The 19,052-nt window shown below is 44.6% G+C and overlaps 1 protein-coding gene across 1 annotated transcript in view; it reads left to right on the top strand.

Annotated features, from left to right (window-relative positions):
* Nucleotides 1–19,052, top strand: part of LOC137376798 (echinoderm microtubule-associated protein-like 6) — a 741,885-nt gene that overhangs the window by 547,165 nt on the left and 175,668 nt on the right. Inside the window, exons 26-27 of the mRNA XM_068045814.1 lie at nt 79–255; nt 17,108–17,309. Of these exons, the coding sequence (XP_067901915.1) occupies nt 79–255; nt 17,108–17,309 (379 nt within the window). The remainder of the gene's footprint in view (nt 1–78; nt 256–17,107; nt 17,310–19,052) is intronic.

The following is a 19,052-nucleotide window of genomic DNA, read 5'->3' as shown; positions in this document are numbered from 1 at the left end:
TCTGTCAGAAACTGGTAAATCATAACTGAAATTTGGTCTGAAGGAAGTTCCAGTTTATCTGTTTCATTTTTTTTGCAGATAGAGAAGATATATTGGGATTCTTGGACATGTGTTTTAGGACCAACGTGTGAAGGAATCTGGCCTACACACAGTGATATCACAGATGTCAATGCGGCCTGTCTAACAAAAGACAAAAAACTCATAGTCACAGGGGATGACTTTGGCTTTATGAAGCTCTTTTCATACCCAGTAAAGGTAACTTGATTGATTAGTATTTTGTTTTAGGCTGTGTTTGCTGACAATGCACCACTAGGTGGTGCAGTACTGGCACATGCGCAAATGCAGCCTCATCCACTGAAACGTCACTGTCTGCGATGTCAAGGCAGCTGCCAGTAATAAAGATGGCGCTGCTCAATTTATCACAAAAAACAAATTAAGCTCAAATCTCCTCAATGGCTGTGATAGCCACCTCCATTCCACCCCTACAGTACCCCGCTCCCTTCTGCCACCGTGCTTCTCTTCGCCGCTCCCTCCCATGCCCTCTGCTCACCGCTCGCTCTCTGCTTTGCCTTTCCCTTCCCTCAGCTGCTTGCTCCCCATCTTGTGCTTCAGCGGCTTATTTCCTGCCGATTCTTCAGGCAGCGTGGCGGGAGCGATTGGCCGAGGGGAGGACGCGGCGAGGCCTGGACCGAGTGGCCGCGGTGGCAGGTGGGTGCTGAAGCAGGGTTTGAGCAGCTGAGAGGGGGAAGTGGCAACACCAGGAGAGTGTGGCTGCGGGAAGGCAGCAACAAGGCCAGGAGAGAATGGCTGAGGGAAGGCAGCAGCAAGGCGGGGAGCGAGCGGCCCTGTTCCAGCACGCAATAATGTTTTGGAGCGCATGCGCGAATTAGTCCTGGCAAGCCGGGTGCTGACATAGACTGCACATGTGCAGCACCACACTGGCAGGAAGAAACCATTCTGCACATGTGCGCAGCTGTGAACACACTGATGACGTCGGCGTTGGCTTCATTGTCAGGAGTCACTTTGTTTGTTTAAATGCTTAAATACAAAAAGAAAACTGTATAAATGTTTAGTCAATTCACCTTTGTTTTAAAAACCTATGTGATAAATGGGCTAAATAGTACTTTTTGTGTGTTGTCATGCTGGGCCCCCACCTGCCAAGAATGAGGCATATTAATTTCACCATGTGGACATTAAATTTCAAATTGTTGCTGGGAAGAAGAGAAGGCCTGTTACCAGTGCTGCCAAACTTGGCTGGAAAAAATATTTGCATACTAACAGATGGTGCTTGTGTAGACAAAGGAACATTCCCTAACACATTCAACCCACAATGGATGTTGATCACCAGACAGTGAGGGGATGGGGAAGTGCATTCCAGGACCTGCTGGGGTGATGCAATTCACAGGAGCCAGGACTGGTTGGACTAGCTGGTCACATGACTAACTGGCTGTTCCAGGGTTTTTTGAACTAGCCACAGAGAGTTTGAACTCAGAAAGACTGTTTGCTCCTGGACTGAGAAGATCTCTCCTATCTGCTCCCATCTCTTTCTCACAAGCCTCTGAATCCACTGAAGACATATGAACCCCAAGAGATAAAAGTCTCCTACAACGAACAAGGTTTACGAAGAGTACTGGGCCCCAACGAAAAGCAAGATCTACCTACAATCAAGGACTCTACAGTGAGCTCGAAGAACCATAACAAAAACTCTTTAGATAGTGCCTCAAATTTTCCACTTTATTTTTCTTAGGCTCTTTTCTCTCTCTATTTGCATGTGTGTATCGCGTATGCATGCTAACGTTGGCACGTCGTGTATCTTTAGGCGTCAAACGAATTAGAGTTTAAGTTCAAGTTTAATAAATTTCAACTTTTCTTCTTTAAACCTAAGAAAACCTGTTTGTGCTGATTTCTTTGCCTTATAATTGGAAAGCGGTGAACAAGGATTCACCAAAGGGGAGCTAAAAACAGTGTTTTAAAAATTAAACCCTGTTACAATAAGACCAGGTGAAGGCTGAGAAGGACCTCTAGACACCTTTCTCACCTGGTCATAACAGAAATTTGGGGACTACTGTCCGGGTTTTTACCCACAGACAAACGAGAGAAATTGGAAACAAAAACAAGAAATGCTGGATTCACTCAGCAGGTCTGGCAGCATCTGTGGAAAGAGAAGCAGAGTTAACGTTTCGGGTCAGTGACCCTTCTTCGGAACTGACAAATATTAGAAATTGGAAGTGGGAAGCCAAATTGTTCCCAATCAAAAAGCAGCAAGATTCCAATACCGGTTTTCTTGTGGTTGTGTGTGCTTGAATACTAACATGTCTGCAATTGAAGCTAGTAGCTCTCCAAGCCAGGGTGAAGTAACTTGGGATAAGTTAAAAGCACTGTCTATGGAGGAGGAGGAAAATGGCTGAGCAGCGTGGGATCACTGTACATGGCAAGGCTAGGAAGTCTGAACTGCTAAGAATAGTGGCCAACCATTTTCCCTTGAATCTGAGGAAGCAGATGCAGTGTTAGAAGTAGACCCCAACAGGGTATTGCTAGCAAAGCTACAATTGGAACAGAGGAAACTTGAATTAGAGGAAAAAGAAAGAAAGAGACAGGAGAGGGAAAAAGAGAGAACCTTCCAGAAGGAACGTGAAGAGAAAGAAAGAGAGGAGAAGGAACAAGAGAGAGAGAGAGAGAGAGAAAAAGAATATTGCGGAAGGAATGCGAAGAGAGAGAGCTGAAGTGGCTTGAGTTAACTGGGGGGGGGGGTTGGGTGACAGAGTAACCCTAATGAAAGCATGGGCAATATGGAGGAGCGTAATTCAGGGATGGGTACAGACTTAGTTTAGTTTAGTTTAGTTTAGAGATACAGCACTTTAACAGGCCCTTCGGCCCACCGAGTCTGTGCCGACCATCAACCACCCATTTATACTAATCCTACACTAATCCCGTATTCCTATCACATCCCCACCTGTCCCTATATATTTCCCTACCACCTACCTATACTAGGGGCAATTTATGATGGCCAATTAACCTATCAACCTGCACGTCTTTGGCATGTGGGAGGAAACCGGAGCACCCGGAGGAAACCCACGCAGACACAGGGAGAACTTGCAAACTCCGCACAGGCAGTACCCAGGATCGAACCCGGGTCCCTGGAGCTGTGAGGCTGCAGTGCTAACCACTGCGCCACTGTGCCGCCCTTGTTAAAACTAGCTGAACTAATTCCAAAATTCAATGAGGAGGATGTTGAAACATTTTTTGTGTCCTTTGAGAAATCAGCAAGGCAGCTAAAATGGCTAGCTGAGACCTGGCCTCTTTTATTACAAAGCAAGCTAACTGGAAAAGCCCATGAGTTTTATTCTCTGTTGCCAGATGAGAGTTCATCAAATTGTGAACTGACAATAAATGCTATCCTCGGGGCATATAAATTGGTACCCGAAGCCTATCGCCAAAAGTTTAGAACCCTCAAGAAGCAAGCTAATCAAACTTATTTGGAGTTTGAAAGAAGTAAGCAGCTGGCTTTTGACCAGTGGCTGAGGGCTCTTAAAGTACAGTTCAGCTATGAGAATCTCAGAGAAGTAATTCTGTTAGAGGAGTTTAAAGACTCTCTGTCACTCTCCATGAAGACCCATGTAGAGGAGCAGAGGGTTCCGAGAGCCCGGCAAGCGGCCATTCTAGCTGATGAGTTTGCTTTAATTTGTAAGTCAGTTTCCCAGGGGAGAACTTTTCCTAGTCACCTCCACAAATCTGAAAAGGACAAAGGGTGGGAAAGGTGATAGGAGCCTAAGCAGTCCTGAGAGAGAAAGAAACGCAGGAGACACAGGGGGCCCTCCTCTAGCCAAAAAGGAAGGTGCTCTGAGCAGGAGTGAGACCCAGAGACCTGTGTGCTTCAATTGTAATAAAGCCGGGCATTTAAAAGCTGATTGCTGGAAATTAAAGGGAAAATCTGTAGGGTTAATCAGGGCACACCCACTCAGTGAGGAAAGGAACATGATGGAAAGCACAGCAGAACAAACTGTGGCTTTAACTGCAGTAAGAGTGAGACCCAGGAAGCTTACGGCTACAAGTGTAGGAAAATTTAATAGGATTATCAAGGTTTTGTGTCTGATGGGAAAGTAACCCCCATACCCCTCAAGTTGGGCAAGCAACCAACCCCTAGTAATTCTCAAGGACACAAGGGCCACTAGATCCCTTTTACTGGGAAAAGGTCTGACCTTTCCCCCAGAGAGTGCAGTGAACACTAGAATGGTGGTGAATGGTATTGGAGGGCAGTGTATGCCTGTACCTGTACACCGGGTACACCTGGAGTGCGACCTAGTTTCAGGACCAGTGACCGTAGGGATTGTCCCTAGTTTGCCTGTGGATGGGGTTGACCTGCTCCTAGGTAATGATCTGATGGGGTGAAGGTGGTAGCCCCCCCAGTAGTTAAAGGAAGACCACAGGAGGTCAGAGAGACGGGGCAGTGGCAGGAGACGGGCCCCTGCAGTTTCCATGAATGTGTAGTGGATCAGGCCATGATCAAACCAGCTCCCAAACAGGAGACTGAATTGGCATTACAGGCAGATGACCAGGTCTGTCTGTCTGAGACTTTCTTTGGAAAGTTAGGAGACTCAGGGAATGAATTAAATGGATTTTCCCAAGCTGAGGCTCAGCAAGCCAACCCAGTATTGTGAGAGTTAGCACAGGCTGCCCAGTCTGAAAGTGAAGCAGAGGGAGTCCCTGATTGCTACTATTTAAAGAATGAGGTATTGATGAGGAAATGGAGTTCTCCTCACAGACCTGAGAGCAAGGAGTGGACAGTAGTTCACCAGTGGTGCCGCAGAGGTACCGGCGAGAAATATTAAGAAGGGCCCGCGAGACTACAATGGCTGTACATGCCGGTATACAAAACACCAAAGCCCATATAAGAAAGCAGTTTGACTGGCCAAAACTCCACAAAGATGTGGTGGAGTACTGCAGGAGTTGCCATACCTGCCAAGTTGAGGGGAGACCCCAACCTACAGTGAAATTTGCACCCCTAAGCCCTGCACCAGTGTTAGGAGGACCCTCCAGCAGAGGGCTGGTGAACTGTAAGGGACCCCCGCTGAGAACAGAAAGGGACAGGCAGACACAAGGCTGGCAAAAGGTTAGACTGGGAAGGGGATAAAGTGACCAAGAGGACAGGTTAAAGGAAGTACAGGAGGAATCCTGGATGTAAACCCCTACTGTCCGGTCAACCAACCCCGAGAAACATGAAAAGTTAGACCCCACATCCTCCTGGATAAATGCAGATACTGGAAGCACCCCACCAGAGTTGCTAATAGCATTTACAGGAACCTGCAGAGACATAGAAAGACCTCTAGGGGGCAGAGAAACCTTGAGGGTGATGCCTCACCTAGTAGAAGTGCCACAGGGGCATGTCATAGAGTCTGCACAAATACCTGCAGGCAGGAGTGTCCCAGAGGACAAAGGGGAGATTAGCAAAGAATCCTCCTCCACAGTCAGAAAACGAGCAAAACATGTATCCCCTGAAGTTAAAAGCCTTTGCATGACTCAACAAAGCACTGAAGGAGAGTTCAGGATAGACCCACCCACTACTGACTCTCCTGGGGAAAAAAAATGCCAACTCAGGGCTAATTACACTTAAACGTCTCAAAGACCCTAGAAGCCATGGAAATGGGCAAACTGAAGAAAAACTTACCCAAAAAAAAATACATGTTTATTGGGATGCCAGAAAAGGGACAATTAAAACAGCACTGCCACTAAGAAAAGACAGGCTGTAATAAGTTTTAGGATTTATGAATGAATGGGAACGAATGAGAGAAATGCAGTTTTTTTTCTGTATCTTATGTTTTCTGTTGACCTTTTTAATGAAATGTGCTTTTCACAAATTGCATTTCATTCCACTGGGTGTGGAGGTGGGCCCCCATGTGCCAAGAATGAGGCATATTAATTTCACCATGTGGACATTAAATTTCAAATTGTTGCTGGGAAGAAGAGAAGGCCTGTTACCAGTGCTGCCAGACTTGGCTGGAAAAAACATTTGCATCCTAACAGATGGTGCTTGTGTGGACCAAGGACCATTCTCTGACACATTCAACCCACAATGGATGTTGATCACTGGACAGTGAGAGGGTGTGGAAATGCATTCCAGGACCTGCAATTCACAGGGACCAGGACTGGTTGGACCAGCTGGTCACATGACTAACTGGCTGTTCCAGGGTTTTTTGAACTAGCCACAGAGAGTTTGAACTCAGAAAGACTGCTTGCTCCTGGACTGAGAAGATCCCTCCTGTCTGCTCCCATCTCTTTCTCACAAGCCTCTGAATCCACCGAAGACACATGAACCCCAAGAGAGAAAAGTCTCCTGCAGCGAACAAGGTTTAAGAAGAATACTGGGCCTCAACGAAAATCAAGATCTACCTACAATCAAGGACTGGTAAAGTGAGCTCGAAGAACCATGACAAAAACTCTTCCGATATTGATTCAAACGTTTCCACTTTTTTTCTGGTCTTTTCTCTCTCTATTTGCATGTGTGTATCGCATATACATGCTAGCGTGGGGGCGTTGTGCATCCGTAGGTGTCAAACAAATTAGAGTTTAAGTTCAAGTTTAATAAATTTCAACTTTTCTTCTTTAAACCTAAGAAAACCTGTTTGTGCTGGTTTCTTTGCCTTATAATTGGAAAGCGTTGAACAAGGATTCACCAACGGGGAGCTAAAAACAGTGTTTTAAAAATTAAACCCTGTTACAGTAAGACAAGGTGAAAGCTGAGAGGGACCCCTAGATACCTTTCTCACCTGGTCGTAACAGTGTGTACCATCAAACATAATAACCTATTCAAATTTTGCAGTTGCACAAGCTTTTGATCCGTAATTGTTTTAGGTATTTTTCAAATGCTTCCACTTTCATGTGGTGCATGTAATTAGTATGAAAATTAGGTTTAAAGTTATTTTAAGTATAACTGCAGTGATTTAGAGGGGCAAAGTTGGTTCTAAATCCTAAAGAATACAGTGTATTGTTAAAATGCTGGAGAAGAAAGATTTTATTCATAGCCTTAGAGTTAGAGTTTAATGTGGCTGAAGATCTTTAAAAAAAATTACCAAATCATTTGACATAGGAGATGAAAAGCCTAAATTAAATGTGGCCTAAAAAATTTGGCATGGAATTACTGGGAAGTTGAACATACTAAAATGCATAGAGATAAAAATCCATCTTCACTGTTTGGACAGGAATCTGGAAGAGTAGCTCACCTGCCCTTTGTACAACCTGTGCAATTTTCATTTCAGGGAGTGCTGGTCTGAAAATCGCAAGACCACAGACCTTCATTTTCCATCTAATTAAATTATGGGTAGAAAATCAATTGCAAGCCTGCAATTTCCAGACCACAGCACCCAGAGGGTGCCACTACTCACCTGGGGTGCCCACTTCTGGTATTCAGCCCTTCTGTTTTAATTCTAGCTATTTTTAAATGCTACATGAACTAAAGACAGAAATCTCTTATTGTAGTCAAGGATAGGGCAGAAACATTCACAATATCCTGGGAGCAGGATCCATGAACTCTGGACTGTGCAGAGTGGAGGTTTGTATGGGATCCACTCACTCAGCCTTAGTCTTATACTAAGTGGAGTTTGGGCTGCAAAAAGATGGTGTGGGCTCAATAGCCACTTGTGCAAACGTGCAAACACCTACAAAGCAGAAATCCGATGAAAAGCTGTAGCCCAATTATGAACTTATTGTTTCTCCTTCTGATGCTGATAATCATCTGTGCATTTGCAGCATTTTGATTTTTAATTTTGGAACTCTGGCTTTGATGTTTCTTCTTCTTGGCACTCAGTAGTGAAGGCATGAAGGACAGTTAGAGATGAAAAGGGGGAGGGAGGGATATTTTAAGACAGAAACCTAAATTAAAAAATGAATAAAATATAGTCATGGCTTCACACTTACCATGCACCTGGAAGACTTCCGTTGGAGCATTCCAGTGTTTTAAAGCAAGTTGAAAGAACACTGTTCACAAACATTGGAACATTCAGAATCAAACAGACAGAAAAGTTTGCCCACATTGGGCTGGATTTTGTGTGACCGTTGAGAGTGGGAATGGTGGCAGTGGGTGGGGGTGGGGAGGCGATGTTTTGTTGGTGGGGGGTGGTCGGATGGCAGACCGAAGAATTGCAATGCAGCTGTCTGCCTGGAAATCTGGCGTTGTGACGTCAGTTCTGGATTTTGTCAGTGGCGGGAAAGCACAATGGCAGCACTCTTGCTGCAACACGACGGGTACCTATTTTAAATTGCTGAGATAAGAGCAAAATTTTGCAGATGCTGGAACTCTGAAATGAGAACAGAAAGTGCCGGAAATACTCAGAAGGTCTGGCAGCATCTGTGTCGAGAGAAACAGAGTTAACTTTTCACGTCTGTGACCCTTTATCAGAACTGGCAAAAGTTAGAGCTGTAACAGTTAACTTATTAACTTACTGGCAGCACAAAGGCAAGAGGGCACATTGGCGCAAGGGGTAAGCAGCCTTGAGCACTGCAGCCTATGGGAAGAGGGGGGTTTGGAGGCCATTGTGGGAGCGCGTTGGTGCAGGCTCTGCAAAGGGCTCTGGGGTAGCAGAGGCTCTGCAAATGGGTCCGGTGTAGCAGGATCTCTGAAAGGGGGCAAAATGTGTATTTCAGGGGGTGGGGGTCAGTATTGGGTCGGCAAATAGCTGTGTGTTGGGTCTGTGTGATCACACAGCTGGAACAGATGTTGGGCCATCATTAAGGATAGCAACTGAGGTCCAAGAGCGACTGCACCGACAAAATTTGCACATCCTCATGTACCAAGGCAGGAAGCCAGACAATAGAGCTACGCACAAAGGAGGAAAAAGAGAAGCTCACAACGACACGTTTGCAGCCATCCTGGTGTCCATTCACAGAGAGTGAAATAAAGGCTCACCTTAATGCTAGAGCTCTGTCATGTCCTTTCTGTGATCCCTGTCTAGTGTGCGCATTGGCAATGTGTGCTAGTGCCCATGGGAGAATATTTATTAACAAAGGCTCTCATCACATTGGCATGTTAATGAGGGTTGTATTCACATTGACATTGCCCTAAGGGGGAAGGGTGAGGTCTGCATCTCACAATTAAGGCATAATGGAGCATGGCATTCAAACAATGATGCCTAAAGATTTAACAAAGCATCTTTTAATTATTTAACACAAAAGGTTTAATATACACCCGTGAAACCCAAAATGTTGCTATGTGCTCTTTTTAATCAGTTTGTGGGTGCTCCTACGTGGTGTGATCCCTGCGACAGCAACAAGGCTAGAGGCAGGCTGCTAATCAGGCTGCCCCTTGGCCTGTGATGTCTTTGGCGGGAGTTCTCAGGTTGCCTGAGGCCTGGAAGACCCCGATTGCCTAGGTGTCTCTGGACTGGTGCAGGGCTCTCCTCAGGCATCGTGGCTGCTGGAGCTGGGCTCACTGGCGGAGGAGCTGAGGAGCTGGGTGGCACACTAGGTGCCCTAAGGGGAACCCCCAGATGTGGCTGTCAGCCTCTCCTCCTCCCTTTTGAAGGCTTTCTTGAGCCTCCCTGATCATCAGAGAAGAACCAGAGCTGCAGAATCATCTGGGCTCCTGTTCCTTCTCTCGTCTTGCCACTGCTGTATTGAGCTGATGACCATGGCGATAGTGTGCAGGTCAGCACAAATCTGTGGGATCTGGCTCTCCATGAGCATGGCCAACCTCTCAATGGAGGAAGCCATGCGCTCATAGGCCTGAGATATGGCAGCTGTCATGGCATGGAGGAACTCCTCCGTCATTCCCACATGGCTATGCATGGCCTCTGGTATCTCGGCCAGATTTTGCCCTATCCCTCTTTGCAACTCCAGTGTGCCCTGTGCTGTTGACACCAGAGGCTCGTTATCACTCAATGGCTCAGCATGAGCCTGGCCATCCACAGTCCACCAACTGTCAGAGGCCTCAACTGTCTCAGCCTCTGCCAGCTGCTCGTGCACCTGGTCGGTGCTCTCACCAGCTTGTGACCCAGATTCTAAAGCCGAACGGGTACCCACTGAGGTCATAGAGTCATTTACGGCGCAGAAGGAGGCCATTCAGCCCATGAAATCCATGCCGGCTCTCCACGGAGTTATGCTGTCAATTCCACTCCCCGGCTCGATCCCTGTAGCCCTGCAAGTCTACTTCTCTCAGGTGACCATCCAACTTCTTCTTGAAGGCATTGATCGTCTCCGCTTCCACCACCCTGATGGGCAGCGAGTTCCAGGTCATTTCTACCCGCTGCATAAAAAAGTGTTTCCTCATATTCCGCCTGCATCTTTTGCCTACAACTTTCAATCTGTGTCCCCTAGTCCTTGTACCATTTGTTAATGGGAACAGTTTTTCCTTGTCTAACTTATCTATGTCTGTCATAGTCTTGTACACATCTATTAAATCTCGCCTCAATCTCCTTTGTTCTAAAGAAAACAAACCTAGCTTTTACAACCTAACCTTGTAACTATAAACCTCCATCCCTGGAACCATTCTAGTAAATCTCCTCTGCACACTCTGAAGGACCCTCACATTCTCCCTAGAGTGTTTCGACCAGAACTGGACGCAATACTCCATTTGGGGCCTAACTAGAGCTTTATAAAGGTTCAGCATAACTTCCCTGCTTTTGCACTCAATGCCTCTCCTTATGAAGCCAAGATCCCATATGCTTTACTAATCGCTTTCTCAATATGTCCTGCCACCTTCAAAGATGGATGTGCATGCACCCCCAGGTTCCTCTGTTTCTGCACACTCTTTAGAACTGTGCCATTAAGTATATATTGCCTCTCCCTATTCCTTCTGCCAAAATGCAACACCTCATAATTGTCAGTATTAAATTCCATTTGCCATCTGTCTGCCCATTCTGCTAGCCTATCTATGTCCTGTTGCAGGCGGTTCATATTATCCCCACTGTTTGCCGCACTTCCAAATTTGGTGTTGTCAGCAAAATTTGAGATTCAACTCTGTATTCCAAGATCCAAATCATTTACTTATATCAAAAAAGCAGTAGTCCCAGCACTGACCCTTGGGGAACACCACTGTCTACCATCCTCCAATCTGAAAAGCAACCATTCACTACGATTCGCTGTTTTCTGCCCATAAGCCAATTCTTTATCCAATTGGACACTGACCCTCCTGTTCCATGAGCTTCAATTTTCTTCACCAGCCTTTTATGCTGTACCTCATAAAATGCTTTCTTAAAATTCACATAAACAATATCCACTGCATTCTCTTCATCAACCTTCTCTGTTACTTCATCAAAAAATTCAGTTAGATTTGTCAAGCACGATCTTCCTTTTACAAATCCATGATAGCTAGCCTTAATTAACTCAATGGCCCTTCCATGGCCCCAAACACTCCTTTCAGGTGAAGCAGTGATTTACGTGTACTTCTTTCAATTTAGTATACTGTATTCGCTACTCACAATGCGGTCTGCTCTACATTGGGGAGACCAAACGCAGATTGGGTGACCGCTTTGCGGAACACCTGCTCAGTCCACAAGCATGACCCCGAGCTCCCAGTTGCTTGTCATTTCAACACACCTCCTGTTCTCGTGCTCACATGTCTTTCCTTGGCCTGCTGCAGTATTCCAGTGAACATCAATGCAAGCTCGAGGAACAGCACCTCATTTTCCAATTAGGCAATCTACAGCCTTCCGGACTGAACATTGAGTTCAATAACTTCAGAGCATGACTGGCCCCTTTTTTTTTTTTTTTGTTTTTTTTTAACCATGTGCCTGCCTTAAACTGGGTTTTTCATGTTTGTGCTTTTGGCTAGGGCTGTTCATTATTCTGTCATTAACACTCTCTCTGTACTAATGCTTTGTCTTTCATCACACCATTAGCACACTTTCTTTGCCTTTTCCCCATGACCTCCTTGTCAGTTAATCTCTCCGGTCCTCTGTCCTATCACACACCTTCCCTTTTGTTCTCTTTCTCCACCCTGCCCCCGCACCCCCGCTTCACTTAAAACCTATTACATTTCTAATCTTTGCCAGTTCTGATGAAAGGTCACTGCCCTAAAACATTAATTCTGCTTCTCTCTCCACAGATGCTGCCAGACCTGCTGAGTATTTCCAGCACTTTTCTGTTTTTATTCTTAATTAACTCAAACCTCTCTAAGTGTCCATTGATATTATCCCTGATTATAGTTCCTAAAACCTTACCCATCACTGATGTTAAACTAATTGGCCTGTAGTTTCTAGGACACTCCTCACACCCTTTCTTGAATAAGATGTCACATTTGCCACTCTCAAATCCTCTGGCACCTCCCCCGTATCCAGGAAAGATTGGAAGATTATGGCAAGCCCTTCGGCTATCTCCATCACCACTTCCTCTAGCAACCTGGGATGCAAGCCATCTGGACCAGGTGACTTATCTACGCTAAGCATAGCCAACCTTTTTAGTACCTCCCCCCTCTCAATTTTTATCTTATCCTATGCCTGTACTCCCTCTGCTTCTACTGATATATTGTCAGCCTCCATTTCCTAGTGAACACTGATACAAAGTACTCATTAAATATATTAGCCTTGCCTTGTGCCTCCAAGCATAAATTAACCTCTGTGTCCCTAATAGACCCTACTCCTTTTACTACTTGCTTACTATTTACATGCCGGCAGAAGATCTTTGGGTTCCCTTTTATGTTGCCTGCCATTCTATTTTCATATTCTGTCTTTGCCAATCTTATTTTCCTCCTCACCTCCCCTCTCAACTTATTGTATAGGGCCTAGTTCTCACCTGATGGGTTCACCTGACATGCTCTTGCTCCCTCTCTTTTTGTTTCATCATCATCTCTATTTCCCTCGTCATCCAAGGAACCCTGTTCTTGGTTCCCCAACCTTTCACCTTTGTTGGAATGTTCCGAGCCTGTACCCGAAGCATCTCCTCCTTAAAGATAACCCATTGTTCCAATACAGCTCTTCCTGCTAGTCTTTGCTTCTGTTCTACCCTAGCTAGATCCCTTCTCATTGAGCAGAAATAGCCCTCTTCCAATCTAGACATTCTACCTTATTTTGTTCCTTGCTTTTCTGCATTACTAGTCTAAGCCTTATGATACGATGATCACTCTTAACCAAGTGCTCCCACACAGACACTTGGGCCACCTCATTTCTGAGCGCCAGATCCAGCAATGCCTCTTTTCTAGTTGGGCAGAGAACATACTGATCAAGGATGTTCTGAACACATTTTAGAAATTCCTCCCCTCCTTATCCTTTACTCTAAAATTATCCCATTCGATATTTGGGTAATCGAAGTCCCCCAATATTACCACTCTGTATTTCTTGCACATCTCTGTGATTTCCCTGCAGATTTGCTCCGCTATCTCTCTCTCACTATTTGGAGGCCTATAGTAGCGTGATCATACCCTTTTTGCTCTGCAACTCTAACCAAATGGATTCTGTCCTTGCTCCTTCAAGGACATCCTCCCTTTCCAGCACTGCAATGCCTTCCCTAATCAGGACTGCCACCCTACCTCCTTTTTTTTCTTTGTTATCTTTTCTGAACACTTTATATCCTTGTATATTAAGCACCCAGTCCTCACCATTTTTAAGCCACTTTTCCGTTATTGCCACTAAATCATATTCCCATACTGCTATTTGTGCAGCTGAAAGTCTCTGCGCTGTTGGAGGGTGCAAGAGAGTCATGGGATGGTGCATTCTCTGAATTGTCTTCCTACTCAGAGGTGGACTGTCGCCCAGTGGTTGTGGGACCCTGCAAATGCCTACCTGCAAAACACAAACATGTGTGGATTAGGCTGTGCAGTTCTCCTGATGCCTAACAAACGTTATGTGGGTCTCCAACATTGATGCGCATGCCAATGGAGACAATCCTCCCTCTCTTGCACAGGGACTCCAATCTCCCCACCACCTACTGAGTAGCCACCCTCGGTGCCTGCCAGCTCCGAGGGCTCTTCCTTGACAGAGGTCATTTGGATGTACATCTAGGATTCCTCCACCTGTCCGGGACATCTCCCTCCTATTATGGGCCTTTGTATCCTGCAAGAGGAAGGATGGAGATGGTTGAGAAAGGCACACAGATCAACATGACAATTCAGCTCTTTTCCGCCTCTCCACCCCTACTGGGGAATCAGATGTCACTCATGCCGACACAAGTTGTCATGGGAGTTAAGGGGGGGTGAACTATGAAGGAAGGAGACCTGTGGCCAAGAGGTATCCATGCATCTGTCAGGAAGAGACAGAACCCTAGGCACTCAGGCAACTCCGCATTTCTGCCACCCTCCCCATGTTAAGCAACCTCCCGCATAGTCACATGCAATCCTCAAGAAAGTGACTATTATGGAGCACTCACCTTGGCCGAACGCAGTTGTCATTGACCCTCTTCCTGCACTGGATCCAGTTGCGCTGGGTAACCCCATGTCTGCTAACCTCCTCTGTGATTTTCACCCAGGTTTGCTTGGTCAGGTGAGAGGACCTCTTCTTGCCATCGCAGGGGAAGAGAACCTCCCATCTTTCTCTTGCAGCCTAGAGGAGAATCTGCAGGAAGACATCACTGGAAGACATCACTGAACCATGGGGCCACCCTGTGTCTTTGTTCTGACATCAACTACTGCCTTCCTCAGGGGGTGGAGAGATACAGGATCCAGTAGAACAGAGTTGTAGACTGCACTGTATCCAGGACAAGAGTGAATGCAGGCCTGGCAGGCCTTTAAATATGGCACCAGCACCTGCTTCGGAGTTATCTGAGGCTGTAATCAACAAATTGCCTCCACCTCGGGGGGACCGCGCCTCCAATATGCAAAATAGGCGGCATTTAATAATTGCGATGGAGTGGGTGCCCACATGACGGACGGGAATGGCGCTGTTTACCAGTCTTGGTGGCAGGCTGATTAAATTCAGCCCATTAGTGGAAAATTTGCATTACTTAAGAATAGGTCCTGTTATATTTTGACTTCAATCCCAATATTCTTTACTCATGTTTACGTCAGAAGGCAGTTTCCTCAGGCAGCTCTTTGCCTCCCCGACCTGAAACCAAGTGAGTGAGTTAGAGAGCCGCAGGATTAACAGTTAAAAAATAAAAGAAAACAGTTACCCTTTTATCAACTTATTTAACATGGGTTTCCCGTTTTACAGACCTGTACTCTTCAGAAAAAACACACACTGTTGGACCATATTCAACCTAAAACTACCAGTCAAATCGAAACAAAAAGGAAATCCACGCAAAAGCAAAAATGAATGCAGCAGAATAATGCTAAACTTGCACACACTGATTTCTTGACTTTTAAATAATAAAGATCTCTAGAATCTGTGTCCCTTTTCTGAATCTTTAAGCTGAGTTCTTTGAATGCTTACATGGCCACAAGCCTCTATCCCACATTCTGTCTCACTGCTGTGATGCAGAAACATGGCTAAATTAAACATCCTAGTGTCGCTGGAGAGATATATCCTTAACAATAACAACTTGCATTTATATAGCAACTTTAATGTGGAAAACATCCCAGGGCACTTAACAGGAGCAATTATCAACCAAATTTTGACACTGTGCCACATGAGGAGATATTAGGACAGGAGATCAAAAGCTTGATCAAAGAGTAGGTTTTAAGGAGCATCTTAAAGGATGAGAAAGAGGCAGAGAGGTTTAGGAAGGGAATTCCAGAGTTTAGGGCCTAGGCAGCTGAAGGCACAGCCACCAATGTGGAGCAAAGAAAATCAGGGATGCTGAAGAGGCCAGAATTGGAGGAGTGCACTTCCTCTGAGGTGGAAGCCAGAACCTTTGAGTTCTGGTAGAGTTATGGTAAGTCTTTAAAATGTACTTTTTTCTGAGAACTCCTTGTGGGTCAGGAGCAGCAGGAATGCTGTCGCAGGCCCAGGAAAGAGTCCTTAGGCTTCCCAGCTCCCACCTTGTCCGATTTTACTGGAATTCCCAGCCTCACACTCCCCCCGCTCCCCAACCCTCAATCTCGCTGGAACCCCCATCCCCAGCCTTTCCAGATTGTGCAGCAATCTTGTCCCCCACCCCCACAATCCTTAAGCATCCTGGAACACCACTCCCTGCTCCTGCCCATATTGCCTCTGGACACTTTTCACAATGACTGCCAGGAACTGTTCCCTTGGGTTTCCCAGCTGCAGTCTCCTGCCACCACATTCCTGCTCTCACTTACCAGCCAATTACCTGGCATTGGGTCGGCAGGACTCCAAGACCTTTTATTCAAATAAGGTCCTGCCTTGAAGATCAACAGGGCCTCCAGTATCTTTGGGTGCGCTGCCTGATTTGGGGCTCACTGCACTATTCATAGCCCTCCTTTTAAAATGGGAGCCATAATTTCAGACCATGGCCTCTGCCACCTGCAAAAGGCAGAGTTGCGTAACATTACTAAGCCACAGAGGCTGGCATATGTTTGTTAATCTTTTCCCACAGTCAGTTCTCCCTCAGTAAAGCTCTAGGTCCAAATTTTGAAAAAGTTGATGAATAATGGGTACCACCAGAAAATAAGCACACATATTTAATATTAAAGATATTGCATATCATCTGTATATTAATATAAGTAGAACTTGTAGAATAGCACAGATCTTGGTACATAAATTGAACTTTTTAAAATAAAATGTGAATTAATAGAATAGCATGATGTCCCAAAATTTCTCATACACAAAATGAAAAGTGTACATACACAATATGGCACACAGGAGGTCAACACAAGTGTATGCTTAATATACTGACCTGTTTGAATGTAGTATCTAGTTCACAGTGTCTAATTACTGTCTATCCCAGGTAAAGGAAAAAAGGGATCCTTGGTTTTTTTCCAGAAGGGTAAACTGGCACTTCACTTTGTGGTATATTACTTTTTCTTCTAACTTCTACAACTAGTTATATCATCTTGGATTTTGAGCAAGTACACCAAATATTTATGTAAAGGAAACAGCCCTCTATTAGTTTCTCTCACTTTTCTCTGTTATTAAATGCAATATAAATTATAGTTAAGTAATGCAGAAAGAAAGCTATCAAAATTATCAGCAAAAAATAAAATGTCAAAATTACTATCTATTTTATATTTATTTTCTGTTGTGGTATAGTATCCATGCTTCAGTATTATAAAGGGTTACTAATACTTGGTATATAAAGCCATGATAACCACAGACCTAACTAAAAATGTGACTAATTTGTTTTCCAGGGCAAATATGCAAAGTTTAAAAAGTATGTGGGACACAGTGCACATGTGACTAATGTGAGGTGGGCACAGGATGACAGCTTGTTGCTGACAGTGGGTGGTGCTGACACTGCTTTGATGATCTGGAATTGGGAAACCGATGGAAACAGGGACAACAAGCCTGTGGACAGTGAGGAGTCTGACACTGACACTGATGAGGATGGAGGTAGACAGAAAATGTATTTTTCAGCATTTTCTCATCGCATATACTGCTATATTTCAAATCCCTAATTATTTTAATCTTCAAAATAAATTTAGATTTTATAGAGTTATCTTCTCTTTTCCAACAAATTGGTATCAGACATTTTAATCAGACTTTTTAATCAGGAATAACACTCAATGATGTGTGATAATTTAATTGAACCTTATGCACCATTTCAACTTTCAGAAAGGCCCCTAATTTAGCAGCCAACGCTCCCACCCAAACCAGGCAGGAGATTGTTTAGTTATTCAAATTGGGGTCTTGTGCCTGTTGTAGAACCTGATATTGCATTTTTCAAAGAGGAATGGACTAAGCATGCAGAGCACGTCAGTCCTGTTTCTCCAGCCATTGAGAAATCTAACCAGTGGCCTTTAGAGATAAATTTTGTTGGTTTTAAAAATATTTTTGAAGTTCTAGGAGGACCTGAAGTGCGTACCCCATCCCCAGCCTTGCTGCCCCCTTTTCATCCTCTCCTCTGCTCTCTCCTGTCCTCTTTTCCTCTACTTCATCCCATTCCCACCTGTCTCCTCTTAACCTGCCCCATTTTGGTTCAATTATCAAACTGTCCTCCAACTCTGCTTGACCTGAAAAATATTTCTTGACATGCTGTGTGCAATGCCATGGGAACTTGATTAGTACAGAAAACAGGTATCCATGTTACATTTTTGTTGCTTATTTCTAGCTGTATAATAAGTTTAATAATTATACCTGTTTTTTTGTTTCTCCTCCATTCTGCATTCTGGAAAACATGAAACCTATTTTAAGTAAAATTCACTTGCTATTTCATCTAAAATCAATTCAATTTTTTAGCCAATGAAGCGGAGTATAAAATTTGACCTGGAGATCACTGGATTTGAATAGCCTGGCCAAATATTGATAAGATTTGGGGTTGGCATGCAAAAACAAGAAGCAGCCTGAACACCTAGTGAGATAACTGCTTGATGGTACAGGGATCTGTGTGTCACTGAAACATGTTGGAGCATAATGTGGTGGATTACATCCTATTAAATTAGTTGAAATATAAAAGGACAACCTTTGCAAAAGAGTAGCTTTTTCGGGAAGGACTAATAGGAGTTCTAATTGTAACTTCAGTATTTAGATGCAGTTCTCGGATGACTTAGAGTAGATTAGTTGTAGGTAGTACAGTGGGACAGTAGATTATAACTTTGCATACTATGCCATCTTCAACTGTAATTCGTCACATGCTCGCAGTGTGCCATTAGAAGGACAGCATCAAGTGAGGTCCAGGCACAACCACATGTGAGAGGTAAGTTCAGAGAATGAGTTTCCCTGACTTCGTTTTGAATTAGAAAACAAAATTGGCAGAGTAGATCATGTTGCTATTCAGAAGATGCGTATCATGGGGAAAAGCTGTAGGAATGGACCAGAGTAAATATATAATGTATAAAATTAGGGAGGAGGTCTTTGCTGTGATTTCTGTTTTCTCCCGGTAATATCATGTTGTCTAGACAATGACAGGAAACTCCAATAACCTTGCTTTGTGTCTGCTGATAGAGGATGCTCAGCAAGAGTTAAAGTTGACATTTATTTCTTACACAAATTTTTCTTCCACTTACCCTTCCGCAAAGAAGCTCATTACTTCCTTCAGACGGCTCAGTTTTAGATCAGAAATTCAATCTGAAGCATTTTTAGTGGTAAGCTGAGATCCACTGTGCTGTGAAGTGCACTGGACATAATCTTGGTAAA

The sequence above is a fragment of the Heterodontus francisci genome, chromosome 13 (genome assembly GCF_036365525.1).
Source record: "Heterodontus francisci isolate sHetFra1 chromosome 13, sHetFra1.hap1, whole genome shotgun sequence".
NCBI classification, from domain to species: domain Eukaryota; kingdom Metazoa; phylum Chordata; class Chondrichthyes; order Heterodontiformes; family Heterodontidae; genus Heterodontus; species Heterodontus francisci.
The sequence above is the reverse complement of the archived record's forward strand: the minus strand, read 5'-3'. Positions and strand labels throughout refer to the sequence as shown.